At 36.0% G+C, this 20,979-nt stretch overlaps 1 protein-coding gene across 12 annotated transcripts in view; it reads right to left on the reverse strand.

Moving 5' to 3' along the window:
• The window catches only part of MAPK10 (mitogen-activated protein kinase 10), a 593,666-nt gene that overhangs the window by 33,865 nt on the left and 538,822 nt on the right, over positions 1-20,979 (reverse strand). For all 12 annotated transcript variants that reach the window (XM_059375288.1, XM_059375259.1, XM_059375269.1 and 9 more), the window contains 2 exons: positions 20,765-20,947; positions 17,009-17,133 (listed from right to left, as the gene is read on the reverse strand). In XM_059375288.1, coding sequence (XP_059231271.1) covers positions 17,009-17,133; positions 20,765-20,947 — 308 coding nt within the window. The remainder of the gene's footprint in view (positions 1-17,008; positions 17,134-20,764; positions 20,948-20,979) is intronic.

Genomic DNA, 20,979 nt, shown 5'->3' on the forward strand with positions numbered 1-20,979 from the left:
TAAAGATTTTATTTATTTATTTGACAGAGAGAGATCACAAGTAGGCAGAGAGGCAGGCATAGAGAGAGAGAGGAGGAAGCAAGCTCCCTGCTGAGCAGAGAGACCGATGCGGGACTCGATCCCAGGACCCTGAGATCATGACCTGAGCCGAAGGCAGCGGCTTAACCCACTGAGCCACCCAGGCACCCGCTCAAGTTTCTTCTTTACAAATGTGATCATAGAGGACTATGTACTAACGTAGGTACATTACATTTTCTCTATCTTTCTATTTAATTAATACATTTCACATGATGGATTTTTTTTCAAACAGAACATGCCTTTTCAGCCAGTGATGAAATTGTCTAAGGACAAATTTAAAAAGAAAATAATTCTGAGATTTTTATTAATAAGATAGAAATGAATGACATTTTTATTTCCCTTATATCATATAGGTTTAAACTGTTATATTTTAATTATTTCAATCACAACTGTAGGCTAAAAAGTCCTTCTTTGGTAACACTGAGTGGTTTCAAAGTTTACCGACCACTTTCACATATAATACCTTATCTCTTAAAACATTGTTTGTTGGGACATTTAATAGGTAAAGGTTAGTTGCAACAATTATACCACCAAAAACATCTCCGAATTTGTTGTTTTTTCTTCATCCCCACTGCCATTTAGCATTCATTTTACCATCATTTTTTAAAAGAGTTTATTTATTTTTGAGAGAACGAGAGAGAGAGAATGCAGGGCGTGGTATGGGGTACAGAGGGAGAGGAAGAGAGAGAGAATCCCAAGCAAACTCCCTGCTGAGCACAGAGTCTGAGGTGGGACTCAATCCCAGGACCCGAGATTGTGACCTGAGCTGAAACCAGGAGTAAGCCACCCAACCAACAGAGCCACCCAGGTGCCCTCCCCACCCCACCCCCAGCCCCATCATCTCTTCTCTTAACCACTTCACTAGCTTCCTAACTGGTCTTTCACTAATATTCATCAACCCACCAGTGAGAAAGAATGGTCTATCCAAAGCACACATCTCTGAATGATATTCCTCCAGTCACTCCCCTACCTTTGGGTGGGAATGACTTCACCGTGCTTCCTGACCTTGTCTCTGCTTCCATTTCTCACAACTCTCATCCCTGATCACAGTGCATTTTCACAGTTCCTCAGATGGACTACAGGAAGGTCTTTCTTCTCTTCTGGCATTTGAAAAGGCCACTTTTTTTAACTAGAAGGAAGGTCATACTCTTCCACCTGCCTCTCATTTGGTTAAGTCTTACCCATCTTCTGGTCCTATTTAAGAATTTTGTCCTCCTGAAAGCCTCCTTTGTCTGCTAAAAGACAGGTAATACATCATTCCTTTAGCTTCTATAGCATCTTTTCATAGGATTTACCAGCGTGGTTATAATTTCTCACTTATCTATCAATCCTACCATGCTATAAGTTACTAAATAACAGGGGCTAGGTCCTTTTTATTAGTATAATTAATGAGTCTTCAATGGCCATGTGTCATTTTGTGACAACGTGGATGAAACTAGAGGGTATCATGCTTAGCGAAATAAGTCAGTCGGAGAAAGTCAACTATCATATGATCTCCCTGATATGAGGAAGTGGTGATGCAACATGGGGGGTTAAGGGGGTAGGAGAAGAATAAATGAAACTAGATGGGATTGGGAGGGAGACAAACCATAAGTGACTCTTAATCTCACAAAACAAATTGAGGGTTGCTGGGGGGAGGGGGTTTGGGAGGGGGGTGGGGTTATGGACATTGGGGAGGGTATGTGCTATGGTGAGTGCTGTGATGTGTGTAAACCTGGCGATTCACAGACCTGTACCCCCGGGGGTAAAAATATATTATATGTTTATAAAAAAATAAAAAATAAAAAAAATAAACAAGTAAAAATTTTAAAAAAATTAGGGAATAAATGAAGTGAACTTGTCCAAGGTAAAGTGAAGTCTTGAGTCTGGGTCTTCTCATTGTAAACCCTGAGTGGTCTCTATTGTGCTCTATTATCTTCCTGTATCATCTTGGTCTCCACATTTTGTAGCTCTTTGTTTTCTCCCATTGTCAACATTCTAGTTGTTGCTTGAAGAAGCTACATTATATGCTACAATATTATAAATAAGCTGAGTGCAAGCCAAATTTTTTGCTTAGATGGTTGCTAAGCCTTCTATTGTGTGGTTGAGTTTAAGAAATCTTCTGTGAGTGTATGTGTAGAAATTATGGCCAATAATAAACTTCTTTGTGATGAAACAGGAGTCACAAAGCAATGGAGCAAGGACCATGAACAAGCCTGCTTTGCCCTACTATGAAAATAGCTTTCTGGGGCATACTTCATGAAGCAGTCACCAAAAGTGTTTTTTCTGATGAACTCAGTCCAAAATAACAAACATCTTAAGAAACTTTCAGAAAAAGTGACTGAGGCATATAGCATTTTACCCCTCACTACTTTTAAAGGAACATGAAAGGAGCTCAGTTTTCAAAAAACACATAAAGATGGGAATCAGATTCTCCCTGGAATTAGAAGCTGGAGGGAATTTCTTTTGGTTATGAATTAAAAACATTTTTCAAAATAATAAATTTCATTCCTTCACAAGATACCATAGGCCAATATTCCACAAATGACCCTGATTCTCCTATTAAACCTTCACCAAGTTACGGAAGTGGTTTTCATCATTCTTATGACTATCTTGCCATTAGAAAGGGACATAATAATTTTATTAGATCACATACTCTGTGCAAGACCATAAACTTTTAATAGACTTATAAAAAGGGAGTGTAACCTTTTCAATATTCTGTCTCATTGTTGGCTGAATCCATTTTACTCTCTCCTCACATATAATGGATGCCCTAGGGCCTAAGCAATGGTTCTACAGTTGGTAAGAAAAGGTTCAGATCCAGTCTTTTCCCTGAATCTGAAGGTTACCATGATTTAGCACTCATGAATGCTTCCTGCCCACCCTTTTCCTGCACCTGCAGCTCCCCAAACTTCCAGTCCATAGACTTTTAGTTATTGTACAGTTCTAAATGGCATGCTGACTGCATCTCTGCAGTTTTCATTTGGGGCTTAAAAAAGTCAAGATAAACATTCTACAGGATTAATAAGTGCTTTCACATGACTGCACATATATTTTCAGCATCATTAAGGATCATACTTGCTAATTATTTCCCCCCCTCCCCAGAATGTGAAACTTCTCAATTTACCTCTTAACCTTGATAGTATAAACAACTCTAAGCATGAATTCTGATGCAAGATTGTAGACTGATTTAACTCTATGATCCCCCTGCATAATGAAGAAGTTATGCCATTTTATGGACTTTCCTGTTCACTTGTTTTACTTTTATGTTGCAATGCACAACATAAACATCTTCTTGGAAAAAAAGAAGCAAACAAAAATCTCTGGAACAAACAGAGCAGAGAAAAACGGATAGTGCAAAGGAAGTACATCCTTCATGAGGAGAAACAAAGTAGAAGCAGGATAAGAGTCGGACTCGCCATTCTCATGAAATCTGCTGACCGACCGCTCGCCATGGAACAACGCCACCACAAAGCTGTAAACAAATTTGCCAAATTAACTCTTGAAAGCTTCATAGCACAAGAGAGGGGCTACCTACTTGAAAATAGACACTAGCTGCTAATTTCTATTTCTTTCTTTTTTTTTTTTTTTAAGATTTTATTTATTTATTTGACAGAGAGAGATCACAAGTAGGCAGAGAGGCAGGCAGAGAGAGAGAGAGAGGAGGAATCAGGCTCCCTGCTGAGGAGGGAGGGCCCTGAGATCGTGACCCGAGCCGATCACAGAGGCTTAACCCACTGAGCCACACAGGTGCCCCTAATTTCTATTTCTTGAAGAAAAAAAAGGACATTTTAAATTTACCAAGGGCCATAGGAAACTTCTTCATATTGTCAATAAATTTAAAAGTCATAATAATTGAAAACTGAAATCATAGTGCTTTATATTGATCTGTCACTTCCCCCTACATACCTTCCTAAAAAAAGTTGGATATTTACAGATGAAAGATCTTTTCTTACAAATAAGAATTATCTCAAGGAAATAAACTGAGATTTTCTAAGCAGTGCCTTAATTCTTTTAGTTATGCCTGTAACGGATAGTCAACTCTAACAGTAAATTACCCATATTTTGTATCCCCCTCATTCAGACTTTTCTGTGGTAGACAGATGCTTTTTAAAATATTGGAGTTAAATTCAGAGGTAATATCTCTAAAAATGTCATAATGCTTATGAACTACCCTGGGCATACTCTAGGATGATGTACACATATAATTACAGACATAAAATTTCAAGACTTTTTTCACAAGCTCTAAAAAAACTATCCAAGGAATCTCTAGTGGTAAATGAATCCTAGAATAAGAAAACTACTAAGCTAGATTGTGAGGCCAGGGAAAGGGCAGGGAACTGTTTCCCTCATTTGTGATCTTAGCTTTGGTGCAGTGCTTAACATAGGACTGGGATGCACTAAGCACTTGTGACATGGAGTTGTGCAAGATGGGCATGTGTATATTTGGGGATTTTTTTTTAAAGGAGAATATACTATTAAAAAGTTTATCATGCAAACCTCATTGAATCTTGTAGAGACACAGAAAAGACAACATTTTGGGGCTGCCTGGGTGGCTCAGTGGGTTGAGCCTCTGCCTTCAGCTCAGGTCATGATCTCAGGGTCCTAGGATCGAGTCCCGCATCGGGCTGTCTGCTGGGCAGGGAGCCTGCTTCCTCTTCTCTCTCTCTCTCTGCTTGCCTCTCTGCCTACTTGTGATCTCTCTCTGTCAAATAAATAAAATCTTGAAAAGAAAAGACAACATTTTAAGTAGCAAACCAGAACAGATTTAGAAACTTAAACAGGGCTATCCACTTAATAAGCATTACTACTAGGAATAGAAATGAGGTGATCTTGAAATCACAAGGTTTCTATGTAATAATTAACATATGGGCCTTGCAGAAAACATTACCACTTCTGCAGTATTCATTTCTTTATCAATAAAGGCTGTATATTAAACACACTCCTAATGATAAGAGGATGGGTTGGAGTGCCTTAGGGCTGCCCATGGATTTAAATATGCAGTAGTTTAGAAGGGATTCTTCTATGAAACACAAAAAATTGTGGTGAAGAAACAGTCTAATTTGATTATTTTAGCAACACTGCAGGTGAACAAATAAGGCAGGAATGCAAATTACCAAATAGGTTATGCATCTTAGAGATTAGCCATTTTTATGACCTCTACAAGGCAAAGCTGTTGAATAGAGATCCTCTCTTCTGACCTACTCCTACTCTACTCTTTCCCTCCTCTTTGTATTCTTGTTCTTACTGTAAAAAACTGGTAAGTTTTCATTAATAGAACACTTCACAATTCCAACATTGACTTCTTTGCTTATCTCTTAAGAAGCAGATCTAGGGGCGCCTGGGTGGCTCAGTGGGTTAAAGCCTCTGCCTTCAGCTCAGGTCATGATCTCAGTGTCCTGGAATCGAGCCCCACATCAGGCTCTCTGCTCAGCAGGGAGCCTGCTTCCTTCTCTCTCTCTCTGCCTGCCTCTCTGCCTACTTGTGATCTCTCTGTCAAATAAATAAAATATTAAAAAACAAAAAAAAGAAGCTGATCTGAAAGAGGAGTACATTATATCTTTTTCTCCCACAGTTTATGGATTATACTACTTTGTGACACCCTTAGACAGATGCCATAATTGAATAATCTCTTCTTTCCAGAATGAAAATATTAAGAAAATACAGGGGGCGCCTGGGTGGCTCAGTGGGTTAAGCATCTGCCTTCTGCTCAGGTCCTGATCCCAGGGTCCCGGGATCAAACCCCACATCGGGCTCCCTGCTTAGCGGGGAGCCTGCTTCTCCCTCTCCTCCCTGCCTGTGCTCTCTCTCACTATCTCTGTCTGTCTGTCTGTCTCAAATAAATAAATAAATAAAATCTTAAAAAAAAAAAAAAGAAAAGAAAATGCATACACCCTCATAAGTGCCTATTCCCTTGAGTTAAGTAGATGGATCTCAAAATACCTAAGACATCAACTAGGAGAGAAGAAAAAAAATTATAGGTTTGAAAGAACTTGACAGAACATTTGACTCAGCCTCTTAAAGAACACCAGACGTGGAATATCCTGGAAAAATAATTTCTGCTTTCCCCCCACCTTTCAAGAAGAATTCTCCTTCAGAGGTGTGTGTATATTCAAGAGAGTAATAATACTATTTACTGTCTAAAGGGCTCAATGTAATATGTGAAAAGAAAAACCTGAGCATAGGTTCTACCAGTCAACAAACAGGTATCTCCTGAGAATGAATTATTCTACTACTCCAGGTCTGACACTCAAGAATCCTATATTTTCAGTGGATTTTGAATATCCCAATGATTTGAAATCAAGGAGAACGTTTTGTTCAGCAGAACAGTTTGCTAAAATTAGAGACAAATAAATTAGTGTCTGAGTGAAGTACTTATTTTTCTTATAAGTCATGTAGAGAAGGGGGCCACTAAGAGCAGGTGGCTAAATCTATGTACAACAAACATTTTGACAAGCTCCTACCAACATAATACATGGCATCAAAACAATTCCAGTGTGATTCAAAAGATATCTTCACTGTAACAGCTGAGGCACTGGGCATGTGAAATGCAATGCAAGTTATATTTTCTCTGGAAGGCAATTAGTAAATTGCTCACATTTTACTGCTGAAAGAATACATCAGCATGAACAGATGGAAATTTAGAATTCTGCAAATGGCAGATATTAGAAATTAGAGACATTGATTTAACTTTCACCAAGCAAATGAGAATCACAAAATATGAATTGCTCTTTCTAAAATTAAACACACAATTACAGTGCATCAAATTCACATCCATTGTTGCTCGTTTCTTCCTACTTATTTCTAAATTTATAGACATTCCAAGTACAACTAACCTACTCAGAGTTCAGCTCCCCACTAAAAGGGTCTTCCATGACAGATAGATGGCACTAGGCTATTTCTCAAATTAAGCATGCCGGGGTGTTGCCCTAGCTTTTTCACAGCATGTTGTATGCTATAATAATAAGAAATCATAAGACTCAAAGAGGTAGTCCTTGTGTTAGGACAGATGGAGAGAACAGCTGAGAGAGGGATTCAGCCAGTTTATTAACTCTGTGTGAGGAGAACAAATCATATTTAAAAGAATTCATAGGAACATTTAGTCTGAGAAACAGAATTTAAATGTTCGCAGTTTTAGAAGGAGAGGAGAGCGTAATGGTACTTCACCTCACGGCATTACTCAGTAACCTCTTTCTCTTCCCAGCTCCTGACAATATAGGGTCACCGTGAATTGCATACAGATTACTGTATAGACCAGACTAGTGATGGGCACTAGGGAAATATTTAGACTGATTGTCAAATTTAAAACGCCATAGTTAATGCTATATCATACTATGGAAATGAAATTGCTAACATTAAATATTTCAGGTGCCATTTTTAGTTGTTCTTCTCCCTGCTCTGAAATGAGGTAAGTTGTTCTACTTATAAAAAATATTTAAGAGAACTTACACATAATATTTGTTCAATGTTTTTAAATTGCTAGAAACAATCTGAGAAGTCTTTTTGAAAGTAATTCTCAGGGCGCCAGGATAGCTCAGTCAGTTAAGCATCTGCCTTCAGCTCAGGTTGTGATTCCAGAGTCCTGAGATTGAGTCCTGGGTGGGGCTCCTTGTCGGGGGGAGCCTGTTTCTCCCTTCTACTCCCCCTGCCCTCTCTTGTGTTCTCTCCCTATCTCCCAAATAAAAACAAACACACAAACAAATAAATAAATAAATAAAAAGAAAGAAAGCAATTCTCCTTATAAAAGTTCCATATAGAACTTCCTTGAGAAAATTCAATTCATGTGGTTTATCATATACAGATATGTCTGGTTATAAGTGTAAAAGAAAAAAGCTGTAAGCTTTCCGAGTTAATCTCAAGGAGAAAACACATGATTGCAAGGATCTAAAAAGGGGGGAGGGATTTATTTTTAATTTCTTTCTAAAAGTGGGTGTAGCTGTATAGTGTCAAGAAGCAAACTAGTAATAAGATCACTAATAAAATCCTCAGTCATACTCAGAGACAATTGCACCATTTATGTTTTTCTTTAATGCAAAGCAATGGAGGCAATGACTTTTAAATGTTAAGAGACATTGTGATTCTTTTTATTTTAGTGAAATGTAATTTTTCATCCTCAAAAAAATTTTCAGATTGCTACAAAAAGTTTTTTGAAGTAACTCAAACGTTGCAGGTTATATTTGTTTAAATACTTAAAAGTTCTTTTCCACAATTTGAGAGCTACTATTAAATGTTTTATAATACACTTTATGTCCAAAATGCTTCCTTCTCAAGCACTCCAAAGGCAAACAAAAATAACATCTATTAACTGTTTAAGCATGTGTCTGTATCCTGTGGGGGAAATAGGAAACAAAAACAATGGCTTCTGAATTTCAGACTGATGACTTCTTCAGAAGCTGTCTTCAGGACATGCCCTAACCTTTTGATATGATTCAACACAGAAAAATGTCAGCTACAAAGAGGATAATCCCCTTTCCTCTCAATGGGAGTAAAACAGCCTATGCAGAAAACTGTTTTCCTTTATAACTCATTTAAATCATCTCTTCTAGATACTCCACGTTTAGCACAACAGTGTTAAACTCAACTGATTTAATAAAGAGATTATAAAATATTTAAAGCAAACACATATGCATTTTATTCAGTGGTTTATTGCCAAAAAGTGGACTACTACTGATGAACTGTTTGAACAGTAGATGCATCAAATTCATATTCATGGAAGCCTATATTTTTTCTTATTTCTAAATTTATATACACTCTGGGTCTAGCAGAATTCATTTAATGCATTTATAATTGAATATATTCATAGGCCTACCCTTCCACGTTGTTTTAGCAATTTGTGAACTAACAAGAATTTAGAAGAAGATGACTGGCTAAGCCACAGTTAATGAAGATAAAGATAATACAAACAACAAGTCATTCATAAAGTAGGTTTAAGGAAGTTAAGACATGATATTAGTTTTTACTATAAAAATATATTCAAGAGAAGAATAAATGAAATAAGATGGGATTGGGAGGGAGACAAACCATAAGTGACTCTTAATCTCACAAAACAAACTGAGGGTTGCTGGGGGGAGGAGGGTTGGGAGAAGGGGCGTGGGGTTATGGACATTGGGGAGGGTATGTGCTTTGGTGAGTGCTGTGAAGTGTGTAAACCTGGCGATTCACAGACCTGTACCCCTGGGGATAAAAATATATGTTTATAAAAAATAAAAAGTTTTTTAAAAAAATAAATAAAAATATATTTAAGAGAATAAGAAGTAGAGAATGAGAATAATCCCCCAACATCATTCTCAACCAGTTGATTTTTGTCTGAAGTCTCCAGATAGTTAATACATTTTTAGATGAATCTTTAAATAATACTTTAAATAATAAATGAAGTCTTTCTAAAGCTTCGGACGCCAACTTCAGGATTCTTTGATTATTCAATAATAACCTATGCATTTCAATTAGTAAAACCTAGTCAGGGCATTGATTTATATTCAAAGCCAAATAGCTTTTTTTTAAATTATAGCTAAAGGTAGATGAACATGATTTGTTGAGTATAATTCAAAGCAATTGATATACATCTAGCTAAAGATTATAGAAGATAGTCATTTGGATTTAGTTATAACTGGTTAACATTGACAGAGACAAGTTATTACAGATTCTTCTTACATTCAGAAAATTATACACGAAATAAGTTAAATAGTCAAATAAGATAGATGACCCATATTTGAGAGGATTATGTCCAGAGATGATAAGTTATAAGATTCCCAATCAGTAAAAATTCCCATTAATTGTTGACAGAATAAAAGCCTACCAACATCAATGAAAGCAGGAACTTGTTTTCATTTTTAAATTCACTGCTGAATTACCAGCACCTGTAGGTCAGTGGGCTACCACAGTTTGGATTCAATGACATTTGTGGAATGAATGAATGAATATTAAATTGTTAACGAATAATCAAAGGGTGTATGAACAGCTCCATAGGAGCTGAATAAGAAAAGAGAAAAGGCCAAGAAGAAAAGAAAAGACAAAGAAGAAATGAGAGGTGGGTGAGAAGAAAGATTTTTTTTTTCTTTTTGATGTATTTTACCTAATGGGCAATAGCAGAGTAGAATTAAAACAACCTAAATGAAAGCAAATGGCTGAATCCCTCATACTCCCTAAATACACATTGTCCAACATTGGGTTAACAAGATTTAGCCTCCTCATCAATCATATAACAACTGAAGAAGTGACATATAAAAGAAAGTATGCACATTCAATTAAAAATCCAATGAGAACTACTGTTATGCCAAGACTATCTGTTTGGCATAATACTTGTGATTCTTTAGAAAGAAAGACATTTTTCCAAAGAGGACATAAAGATGGCCAATAGACACATGAAAAGATTCTCAATATCACTAATATATTAGAGAAATGCAAATCAAAACCACAATGAGATATCACCTCAACACCTCTCAGAATTGCTGAAAGGAACAACACAAGAAACAACAGGTTTTAGACCAGATATGGAGAAACAAAAACCTTCATGTACTGTTGGTGGGAAATAAATTGGTGCAGCCAATGTGGAAAACATTATGGAGATTCTTCGAAGAATTAAAAATATAAATACTAAGGATGCCTGCGTGGCTCCGTTGGTTAAGTTTCCAGCTCTTGGTCTTAGCTCTGATCATGATTTCAGGGTTGTGAGACTGAGCTCTGGTCTAGCTAAGCAGGGAGTCTGCTTCCCCTATCCCTATCTCTCGCTCCTTCCCCTGCTCATGTAAATAAATAAATCTTTTTCAAATAAATAAACAAATAAATAAATCTTTAAACAAAATAGAAATATCATATGATTCAGTAATTCCTCTACTGGGTATTTGCCCAAAGAAAATGAAAACATTGATTTGAAAAGATATATGAATCCTTATGTTCATAGCAATATTACACAATAGCCAAAATATGGAAGCAACCTAAATACCCACCAACAGAGAAATGGACAAGGAACATGTGGTATGTAAATGCACCCACATACACACATAGAGGAATATTACATAGCCATAAAAAAGGAATGAGAGATTGCCTTTTGAGACAAATGGATGGACCTAGCAGGTATTATGCTAAGTGAAGGAAGTCAGACAGAGAAAGAGAAATACCATGTGATCTCACTTATATGTGAAATCTATAAAAACAAATGAGTAAAGAAACAAACAAAAAGCAGAAACAGACTAATAAATGAGAAAACAAATTGATAGTTGCCAGAAGGGAAAGGTTTGGGGGTTGAGCAAAATGAATGAAAGGAAGTGAGAGATACAGGCCTCCTGTTACGGAATGAGTAAGTCATAATGACAAAAGTGCAGCACAGGAACTATAATCAATGATATTGTAATAGCATATGGTAACAGGTGGTAGCTACACTTGTAGTATAATGCATAGACTTGCAGAATCACTATGTTGCATACCTGAAACTAATGTAATACTGTGTGTCAACTATACTTCAATTAAAAAAAAAAAAAAAAGGAAGTGGGACTTTAAAAAATAAAAGAAAATTTGCATATCTATGTTACAACTAGATTAAAAAAATGCATATTTCTTGTATGGTTGATGATGCTTTCCATGTGTTTTCTTTGGTAATGACTGATAAGATACAATGGCAGACAAGAAGATGGCTAAAACAATGTCAAGTAGTAACTTTCTTCAAAGAGCAGGAAATCTATGATGGCCTTGCAATAAAAGAGCTTAACGTAGCCAGGTTAGCTTGTTCCCATAAATCCTTTCACTGGAGGCAAAAAATAACATAGTCCCTAAAGGAATGCATAGTAAATAATAATGTCAATAAAACGCTTAAGACTCTATTAATTACCTTATGTTACAAACAGTAATGTGTAACATTACTGACTATTTGGGGCTTATATTTTTCTAAGTGGTTATTTTAATTGAACTCCAGTGCTAAAATATGTAATATGCTAAAATATGTAAAATCTGTTTCTGGGGTTATACACTCACTGGGAATCTGAAGACCAGATGGTTTAACTCAAGATTTGTACAGGTAGATTAAATTCCCACCCAGCCTGTCCCAAGTCTCAGATTAATTTTGAATTAGGTAAGAAATAATAAACAAACTCAGTGCTACCTTGCCTTCTTAATCATATTCTATCCAGACGGCTTGGATTAATCACACCATCTCTTTGGTCTCTATAAGGATGAAAAGTGTATTTATATTCTCAACCAAAACATGTCCAGCCTCTCTCCTCAATCTCCTCAGCCCTGGGTCCACGTTCCATGCCTCTGTTCTAGCGTTCCCTCCTGGAACTTTGACTCAGCTACCATATGGAAGGCCCTGTGTTGCCTGCCAGCACTTTTCTGGATTCTCAAGTCTCCAGGGCTTTCCCACTAGAGAAAAGAATTCTTAGATACCAACTGCCTGACTGACCAAACTACCCCTCTGTCCAGATTTCCAGAATAACGTTTTGACCATTGAGGACTGTATCTAAGGCTCTCTGAGGCAAGGCCTTCAACACAACAGTGGATGTGGCTGAACACTGCTTCTCAGGAGCCTGGTCCCCAGTATCAGTCCCATCTTAGAAGATGGTTCTAGTGTCAGGTCCTGATCCTTCCTTTCTGTCATGAACCAAGATAAACAAATGTCCTTCTCTGCCCCCCTACATTTTTAATTGGCTTCCTTATGGGGATGACTTTTGAGGTCTTTGGTTGAGTTGCTGAACGTATCAAGTGTCCCTCCCTTCCCTCACCTGCTCTTTGTCTCTTTCTCTCCCTCACCGCCATAGCAATGCAGAACAACTACAAAAACCTTCCTCAGGGTGCTCTAGAATTTCTGAGGAAAATAAAAGTCTGCTTTAGGGGCGCCTGGGTGGCTCAGTGAGTTAATGCCTCTGCCTTCGGCTCAGGTCATGATCCCGGGGTCCTGGGATCAAGCCCCGCATCAGGCTTTCTGCTCATCCAGGAGTCTGCTTCCTCCTCTCTCTCTGCCTGCCTCTCTGCCTACTTGTGATCTCTGTCTGTCAAATAAATAAAATCTTTAAAAATAAAATAAAATAATAAAAAAATAAAAGTCTGCTTTAAAAAGGGTCACATTTCATATTCTTCTTAAATTCCCTGTTTATATGTCCTGAAACACAGTTAACCAACTCTTACTCGGCTTGCAGTCCATGATAATGCACCTGAAGTGCCTCTATATCTCTATTCTCAGAGGTTGCAAAGTGAAAACAACCCTGTTTTCTAACAGAATTTCTACACTCAAGAATCTGGTAGAAATAAGGCAACTGATCCTCACTGTTCCTTTAACAGAGCACGGAGAAGATATTTAAAGTGATTCCCCAAACAGTCCTGAATATCCTCTAGTTTCATAAAGATAATTACAAGGATTTATGAACTATATAATGTGCCTCTATTTGGGCTTAAATAAATGGCACCAAATTCTCTTACATTTGACAAGGTAGAAGTGGGCATATATCAGGCAAGAAAAGGACCAGCATTTTAAAATCTTGTAGGAGCTACATACTTTTTTTTTAAATGTTGTATATATTTTTTAATGTTGTACAATACTTCTGTAGTTTATTGGCCAGCTGGTCTTTTTTACTAAATATATTTATCTTTCCAAATATCAAAAGGTAGTTGAGGCTTGCATGTAAAATTCTTTATAGTAACAACAGCAATAATAATAAGAAAAATTTATATGATCCTTACTGACGGTAGTCCTGTCAGTACTGACGGTAGTCCTGTACTGAGCACATTATGCTTTATATTCTCAGAGAAACACTGTGAAGGAAGTATGCATGATCCCCATTCTGAGTTAAGAGAACTGAGTTGCAGAAAGCTTAAAAAACTTAATCAAGGCCAGCCAGTAAGTGGGAAAGCAGAAATTTCAACCTACCCCATTTTTCATATCTGTGAAGATGCACTCAACTGAATAAATTGCATTTGTATTATAATGTTTTTGTTCTCTTGATGAATATTGAACCAGAGTTAGAATGCCTTCCAACTTTTTTGTGAAAAAGGATTGACACTAGATGTGGCCTTTGCACTCTGTTTGGGGCCCATTCTTTTGTTACTCTGAACATTATTTGAATAAGAAGTTGCTAATAATTTGAGCAGTTGTAACTTTAAAACTCTTTATGCACTATTACACAGATCACCATTAACCTTGGCATTCAATTTTTAAATTCCCCAACTTCATGGCCGCATGAATTATTTTCTCTCTTAGAGTTATGACAGCATTCATAAGCTCTTCTCTTTTCATCTAAGTATGTTGGCACTTTTGGAAACAGGTGATAAGACAGCTTGTAGTATGATGAATAGATTAGTACACATAGCATTTCTCTCCTCTCCTTCCCATTTTTCCCCAAAACATCACATTCTCTTGCACTTTCTTCTTTATCCTTCTCCCCTTGCCTCTATTTTCTTTCGATGTAACATATTTTTTTTCTCTCCTCTCATCTTTGCATTTTCTTCTCTCTAAACATCATGTGAGTTACTTGAAGGCTTCTTGAGCCTGGATATCCTGGATGGCTTCTAATCATGGAAATTCTGATTATTCAATATTTCCATTTGCTTAGATTATAGAACACACCAGAGTTTATTTTGCAAAATGCAGAAAATATATCTTTGAAATTATAGCTTTGTCATGCATTCATAAAGAAAGAAATGTTTACTTTAAATGCATGTTAACATGCACTAACAAAGGCATTATGTCTAAGTGTATTGCAGAAAGCATAGTTGAACACTGCTTCTAGCATCTTTAGGATCTGTCTCTTCCTAGTTGTGACTTCTATAGTACGTTTTATAGAATAATAAATTATCCTTGCCCTGCGGTCAGGATTCTGACTATTCACTGCAACATGTCTAGATGTGAAACATGTTTACCCTTGTATGACCAATCTAAATGTTTTGCATTAAGTGATCCCTTTTCCAAAATCTTCTGGATCTATCAAATCCTTCCCCTAAAATTCACATCTTAAACGTTGTTACTATCCATTCCCCAGGATGACAATATTGAAATGAGGGAGAAAAGAGCTCTAGCCACTTTAGTGCTCTAAATCTTACCTTTTTATCCTTCAAAGAAATTTTTCATAAAAAGTCAAATTTTAAAAACTCACTGATGCTATTCATTAATATGTTGTTATAGATTCTAAACAACTGTCTCTTTTATAGGCAACATAATCACAAGTGAATTACAAATGCAGACTTTACTATTGCAATTAAACTCTGGGTTACCATCTATTAAAAACAGATTACACATATTACAATAGATCTAAGAAAAAATAAAGACACCATATGATTTGAATGATCAAAATAAATGAGGAGCAGCAATTTCAAATAATTTGTTTGCCTAAAATTTTTATCAATATAACCTAAAGTATTTTCTTGAAAATTATCCACGAGAAAATGTTTACACTTACCTTCCACATATATACACATCGTACTCTCTCTTATTTCATTACCTCATTCTGTCCCAAAAGCATCTTTGAAAGTACTTCCCAAGAGTGGGAGACTAAAAGTGATTCTTTTATCCATAAAAATATTAGGACTTTTTTTTGTAAGAATCAAATCAGATGACTAAAAATTCTAAGCAAAGTGAAAAGTCACTATCAGTATAAAACTGCTTAAGAGAACAGATTTTAAGAAAATGTCACCAAGGAATATTATACCCCAGTTTCCACACTTGAGAGACTCATTTATCACTGAAGTGTTTTCTCTAAAATTTTTGAATGTATAAGGATTGGACTACTATAGAAAGTAGTTTCTTGAATATTATGTTTATAAAGTTTAATTCTCCCTAATCTTCTCTCCTATCTGTCAGCTCTCACTTCCCCAGTGAAGGATGAAGGGGTAAGAATTATGTCAGTTTGAATTTTGCATCTTGACATGGGCAAGTGCACAATAAAACAAAAGGAAGCTGAAACAAAGCAAAACTATGCTCAAGAAAGAATACTTTGTACAGAGAAAGACATGAGAAAACAAGCAAAGAGAGTATTTCAAATCGAATGTTAAAAACCCATTCAAGCAAAGTAATTTGAAGTTGTTATGTTAAAAAATATATCATTTAGCAGAGAGGTATTCTAAGAATTTGGGATATTGAGGCTTTGAGAAGAAGCTAACATTGTTGATGGTAACATTTAGAAGAGGGACAAAAGGACTTTCCCATTAGGAAGCATATAGAAGACACGTGGGGAACAACAACCCTTAGTCTTGTCTCCATACAGAAAAGGGAAAGGCAAAGATATAAGAAAGAGATGGGTGAGATGATACTGGATGGATTGAAAGAGTAAAAAAAAAAAAAAAAAGAAGAAGAAGAAGAAGTGATAAAGTGATGCTTCTGAGAAAATTCCTAAACTCTGCCTAGATTTATAATGTGGAGGTTCATCTTACTATGGCAGTAAATTTAGAATAAACTTGAAATACTCTGCATTGGACTACCGATTTTTTCTCATCTAATCTGTGTGAGGTTTCACAAAGTCACCAATGGCCTGGTGAAAACTCCCTCTGGAAAATGTTTGTAGTGCCGCATTAACTAATGACAGGCATCTTACCAAGGAAAGAGAGGCAAAGCAATTTATTCTCTATTATGATTTCTGCTACTTAGTTTGTATCAGGAGAGCTGGGAATTAAAAAAAGGAAATACAGGACATGTTAACAATTTAGCAAAAACAAATGGTTGTGTTTCATGGATGGCTAAGGCTTTTTGTACTAAATAAATCATCATCTCTCATGGAAAATCCTGAAGAAGGAGCACACTCCCTCTGTCACTGTATCTCTGTCAAATAAATAAATAAATAAATATTTTTTAAAAAAAAATACATGTATGGTAAAAGAAATAACTCTTAGAGGGGAAGGTAATAACTTTGTAACTTAGGAATTGCATGGAGTCCTTCATGTGTGCTTTTGGTTTCTGACTCTCTTGCAGTTCTCCACACTGAGCACCTGGTTACTCTGATTTGTCTGAGGAAGGAAAGTCAATGAGCCTACTTACCGCCTCCACTTCGGCAGGGTCATACCAAACATTGATGTAAGGATGCTGTAAGGCGTCATCCACCGATATTCTTTTTGCTGGGTCGATCACTAGCATCTTTGACAGTAAGTCCCTGGCTTGGCTGGCTGAAAGGATGAGTGAGAGAAACAGTTAGTAAAATTTTGACTTTGACAGGAAGATTTGTTGAAGGGAGGAGGAAATTAAGAAAACAAAGATAAGCTAGCACCTTCTTTCCAAACATCAAGCAACTTCACCAAGTGACTAGGGAAATGCAAAATGAAACAAGGAAATAATTTTTATTCATCAGATTAAAAAGTAAAGGTGGCATGATATTGACTAACACTGGGTAAGTTCATTCATGTTGTACATTATACATTGATAAATATTTTTATGAGGCAAATTCGGACTATCCATTAAAAATTTTACATGTGAATACCTTACGACCCATCAGTTCCACTTTAAGGTATATAGCCTAGAGAAACAATAGTGCATGTTCATGAAAAAAATACAGAAAGGATGTTCACTGCAGCGTTGGTTATGGAATAAAAAAATAACTTTAAACAGTCAAATTTCCATCTAAAGAGCAAAAAAAAAAAAAAAAAAAAAAGAACTATGGTCCAAATGTACCATGGAATTGTAGTTAGCAGTTTAAAAGAACGAGGTAGATTTATATGAACATGAACATGTTATTAAGCAAAAAAAATGAAGTTGCAAGAAAAATCCACAGATCATGTTACCATTTGTGTACATCTGCCCCTTCCCAATAAAATTTCCCTCTCTTCCTATTAATGTATATAAATGTATAGAAAAGGTCCACATGAATAATCAACAAACTGAAAATAATAGTTACCTCTGAGGAGGTAACTAAAATAAAATAAATTAAAAATAAATGTAATTAAATGGGATTTTCATTTGCGACAACATGGATGGAACTAGAGCGTTATCATGCTTAGTGAAATAAGTCAAGCAGAGAAAGACAACTATCATATGATCTCCCTGATATGAGGACGTGGTGATGCAACATGGGGCTTAAGTGGGTAGGAGAAGAATAAATGAAACAAGATGGGATTGGGAGGGAGACAAACCATAAGTGACTCTTAATCTCACAAAACAAATTGAGGGTTGCGGGGGGGGGGGGGTTGGGGGGAGGGGGGTGGGATTATGGACATTGGGGAGGGTATGTGCTTTGGTGAGTGCTGCGAAGTGTGTAAACCTGGTGATTCACAGACCTGTACCCCTGGGGATAAATATATATGTTTATAAAAAATAAAAAAATTAAAATAAATAAATAAATAAATAAATGGGAAATTAAAAATGTAATTAAAAATAAATGGGAAAGAATGAAGTTTTTTAAAAGGAAGCAGATAAAGTGGATGCAGTTTGCTCTTTTTAAAAGCTTTTCTGAGAAGGAAAAAAATGGATAAAGTATTGTCTAGAGGGAGACAAGGAGGTCAGGAGTGACTTTTTTGAGGATGGGAGAGATGATGAAGGTTTTAACGGGGGAGAAGCTGCGAGGATAGACAGGAGAGGACAGATCTGAGAGTAAGAATCCACACATAGGTCAGCAACCATGCTGATCTAGTTCAGTTTTTAAAATACTAAATGTCTACTCTGTGTCAGCTACAGTGTGAGGTATCAGAGAGGCCAAAAAATAAACAAATGGTGATAATCAGTAAGTAAGTATATCAGTAAATACAATCAGTAAGTATAATTAATAATAGTAAGTAAGTATAATTATTTAACAACAGTGCAAAAAGACACCTAGTTTTCAATCTCTGAAGATATAAAATTTTACAGAAAATACAGCTCCAATCTGATTCAAAAATTTTATGGGAAAAATATTTTATTTGTTCCATGACTCCCTCTAATGGCCCAACAGGGGTAGATTTATTCATTTCATTGATTCAAAGATCTCTTTGATTTGTAACTGATTTTATACCTAGACACACACACCCACCTCCCACAGATTCTCCCATCAAACCCTCCATGTTTCTGCTCTTAGAATGGGTAAGGGTTGGAATGGACTCCTCATCAGTAGGGGCATGAACTATAGTAATACCAAAGAATCTCTCTCAAAAACAATGACCAATACTATTTGAAGGGAACAAAATGAGGAGGAAGAAAATGTTTCAATTTCTCCTCTCTCATTGTTTTATTTGTAAATGTTTTATGCTCTTTTTAAGTAACAATAGAAAGAATTCTTCTCTCTGATTATTTGTATAATTCCTTATAATTTACCAATTTTTTATATTAAAATCATCTTAAATAATTATAAATATATAAACTAGCATATAATTTATAAAAATACTATAATCATAGAGATTGAAAATGATTGAAAACAAAAAAGCTCAAGAAAGTCGGAATTACATTATGAAGCGTGGTATTTTATTTAGTGGTTTTTCTACAAGTGCTGTCATTATCTCAAATAATTTGATCAGGGCTTTTATCATCCCCACATTGTTATACGACAAGTGTCTTCATATAAAGGGATTACTTTTGCCTGACTTGTCAATTAGCATCATAAAAACATTAAATTCTTCAAATCTCTATTTGGAGTATTAGCTCTTCTTCAATCTGTATATAGGCAGTGTTGATCTTAAAAGCAGCATATTTAGTAATCATTTAGTCTGTTGCCATTGACTGTGCAGCCAACTGAAGGAAGAAACCCAACCATGCAATAAAGCTGTCACGAACACAGGAATGACGCTGCGCACTTAAAACCCACGAGATAAAAGTCTGGGGATGATAAGACCTGGGAGATAGCACCACTTTTTCTTTTTTGATAGATACAGTTACATTTTAAATAATAATTATTATGTTTTTTTAAATGTCTAACAGCTATTGAGTATTTACTGTGAGGCAGGCATTGTTCTAAGCACTTGACAAAATATTTACTCAGTTAATCCTCCCAACGATCCTAAGGTAGATACTTTCTACTTTCATTTGTTAAAGGAAGTATAGATAGTTTAGATTACTCATCCAGGTCCACACAGATTTTCAGGGACAGTGGTTGAGCCCAGGCAAGGAAAAAAATCAAATTTGTTTCAAAATCAGTTCTCTAAATGTTCTAAATAAAAATAAGAAATAGAATATTATTTATAGTATATATTTAAACATTGCCAAATTTATCCCTTGTCTCTAATCCTATGACTAAGGCATTATTATCCAAGTTTTGTGGGTGAAGAAACTAAGATTTGTTACTGAAGTTCTTAACTACAGACATAGTAGTAGTAAGAACTACTTATTAATGAAAATATTTCTATTGAATATAAAATGTGTAAGTAAATCTCATTTGTCACTCTGAAAAAATAGTGGTTGAACATTCTATAAAATACAAATTAAAAAACTCAAAACACCAGCATCTCCAAGATTTCACAACCAAAAACTGTGTTGGAAATATTCCCCAGGGTAATAAAAAGAATTGGAACAATGACTTCAATGTGTATCACATTGGTCTTTTAGAGTTACACTGCAAAAGAATTTTGAGATTCCAAATAAGCCTCATGACATAGTTTACCCATACCACTGTCACATCCTTTATTACTATCTTTCCCTCTGAATATCCACACAATTCTAAAATCCTTGATCACATGCTCTTAGTCAACATAATAATAATAATAATTTTAAAAATCTTTAAAAAATACTCCTTAAATTGAGGTAGTTCAAGTTAAAGAGAGGTGTCTCTATCATTTGTCCCTACCATTATTTAGGCCATCGCCCTCATAGTAATTCTGAAATTTTCCCTGATGGGCATACCTTTGAGTTTATTGTGCTCAGAGTCCGCTGGGAAGAGGGAATCTGGAAAGAGCTTGGGGAAGGTGAGTCCTGCATACTTGGGCCGATTCTCCACATAGTTTCTTACTGTAGGTTGCAATTTCTTCATGAATTCAGGACATGGTGTTCCTAGTTGCTCAATTACCTTGTTCCACTGGTCAATATCTGAGAATTGAATGGTTAAGGGCAAAAAAAAG

The sequence above is a fragment of the Mustela nigripes genome, chromosome 1, assembly GCF_022355385.1.
Source record: "Mustela nigripes isolate SB6536 chromosome 1, MUSNIG.SB6536, whole genome shotgun sequence".
Lineage (NCBI taxonomy): Eukaryota > Metazoa > Chordata > Mammalia > Carnivora > Mustelidae > Mustela > Mustela nigripes.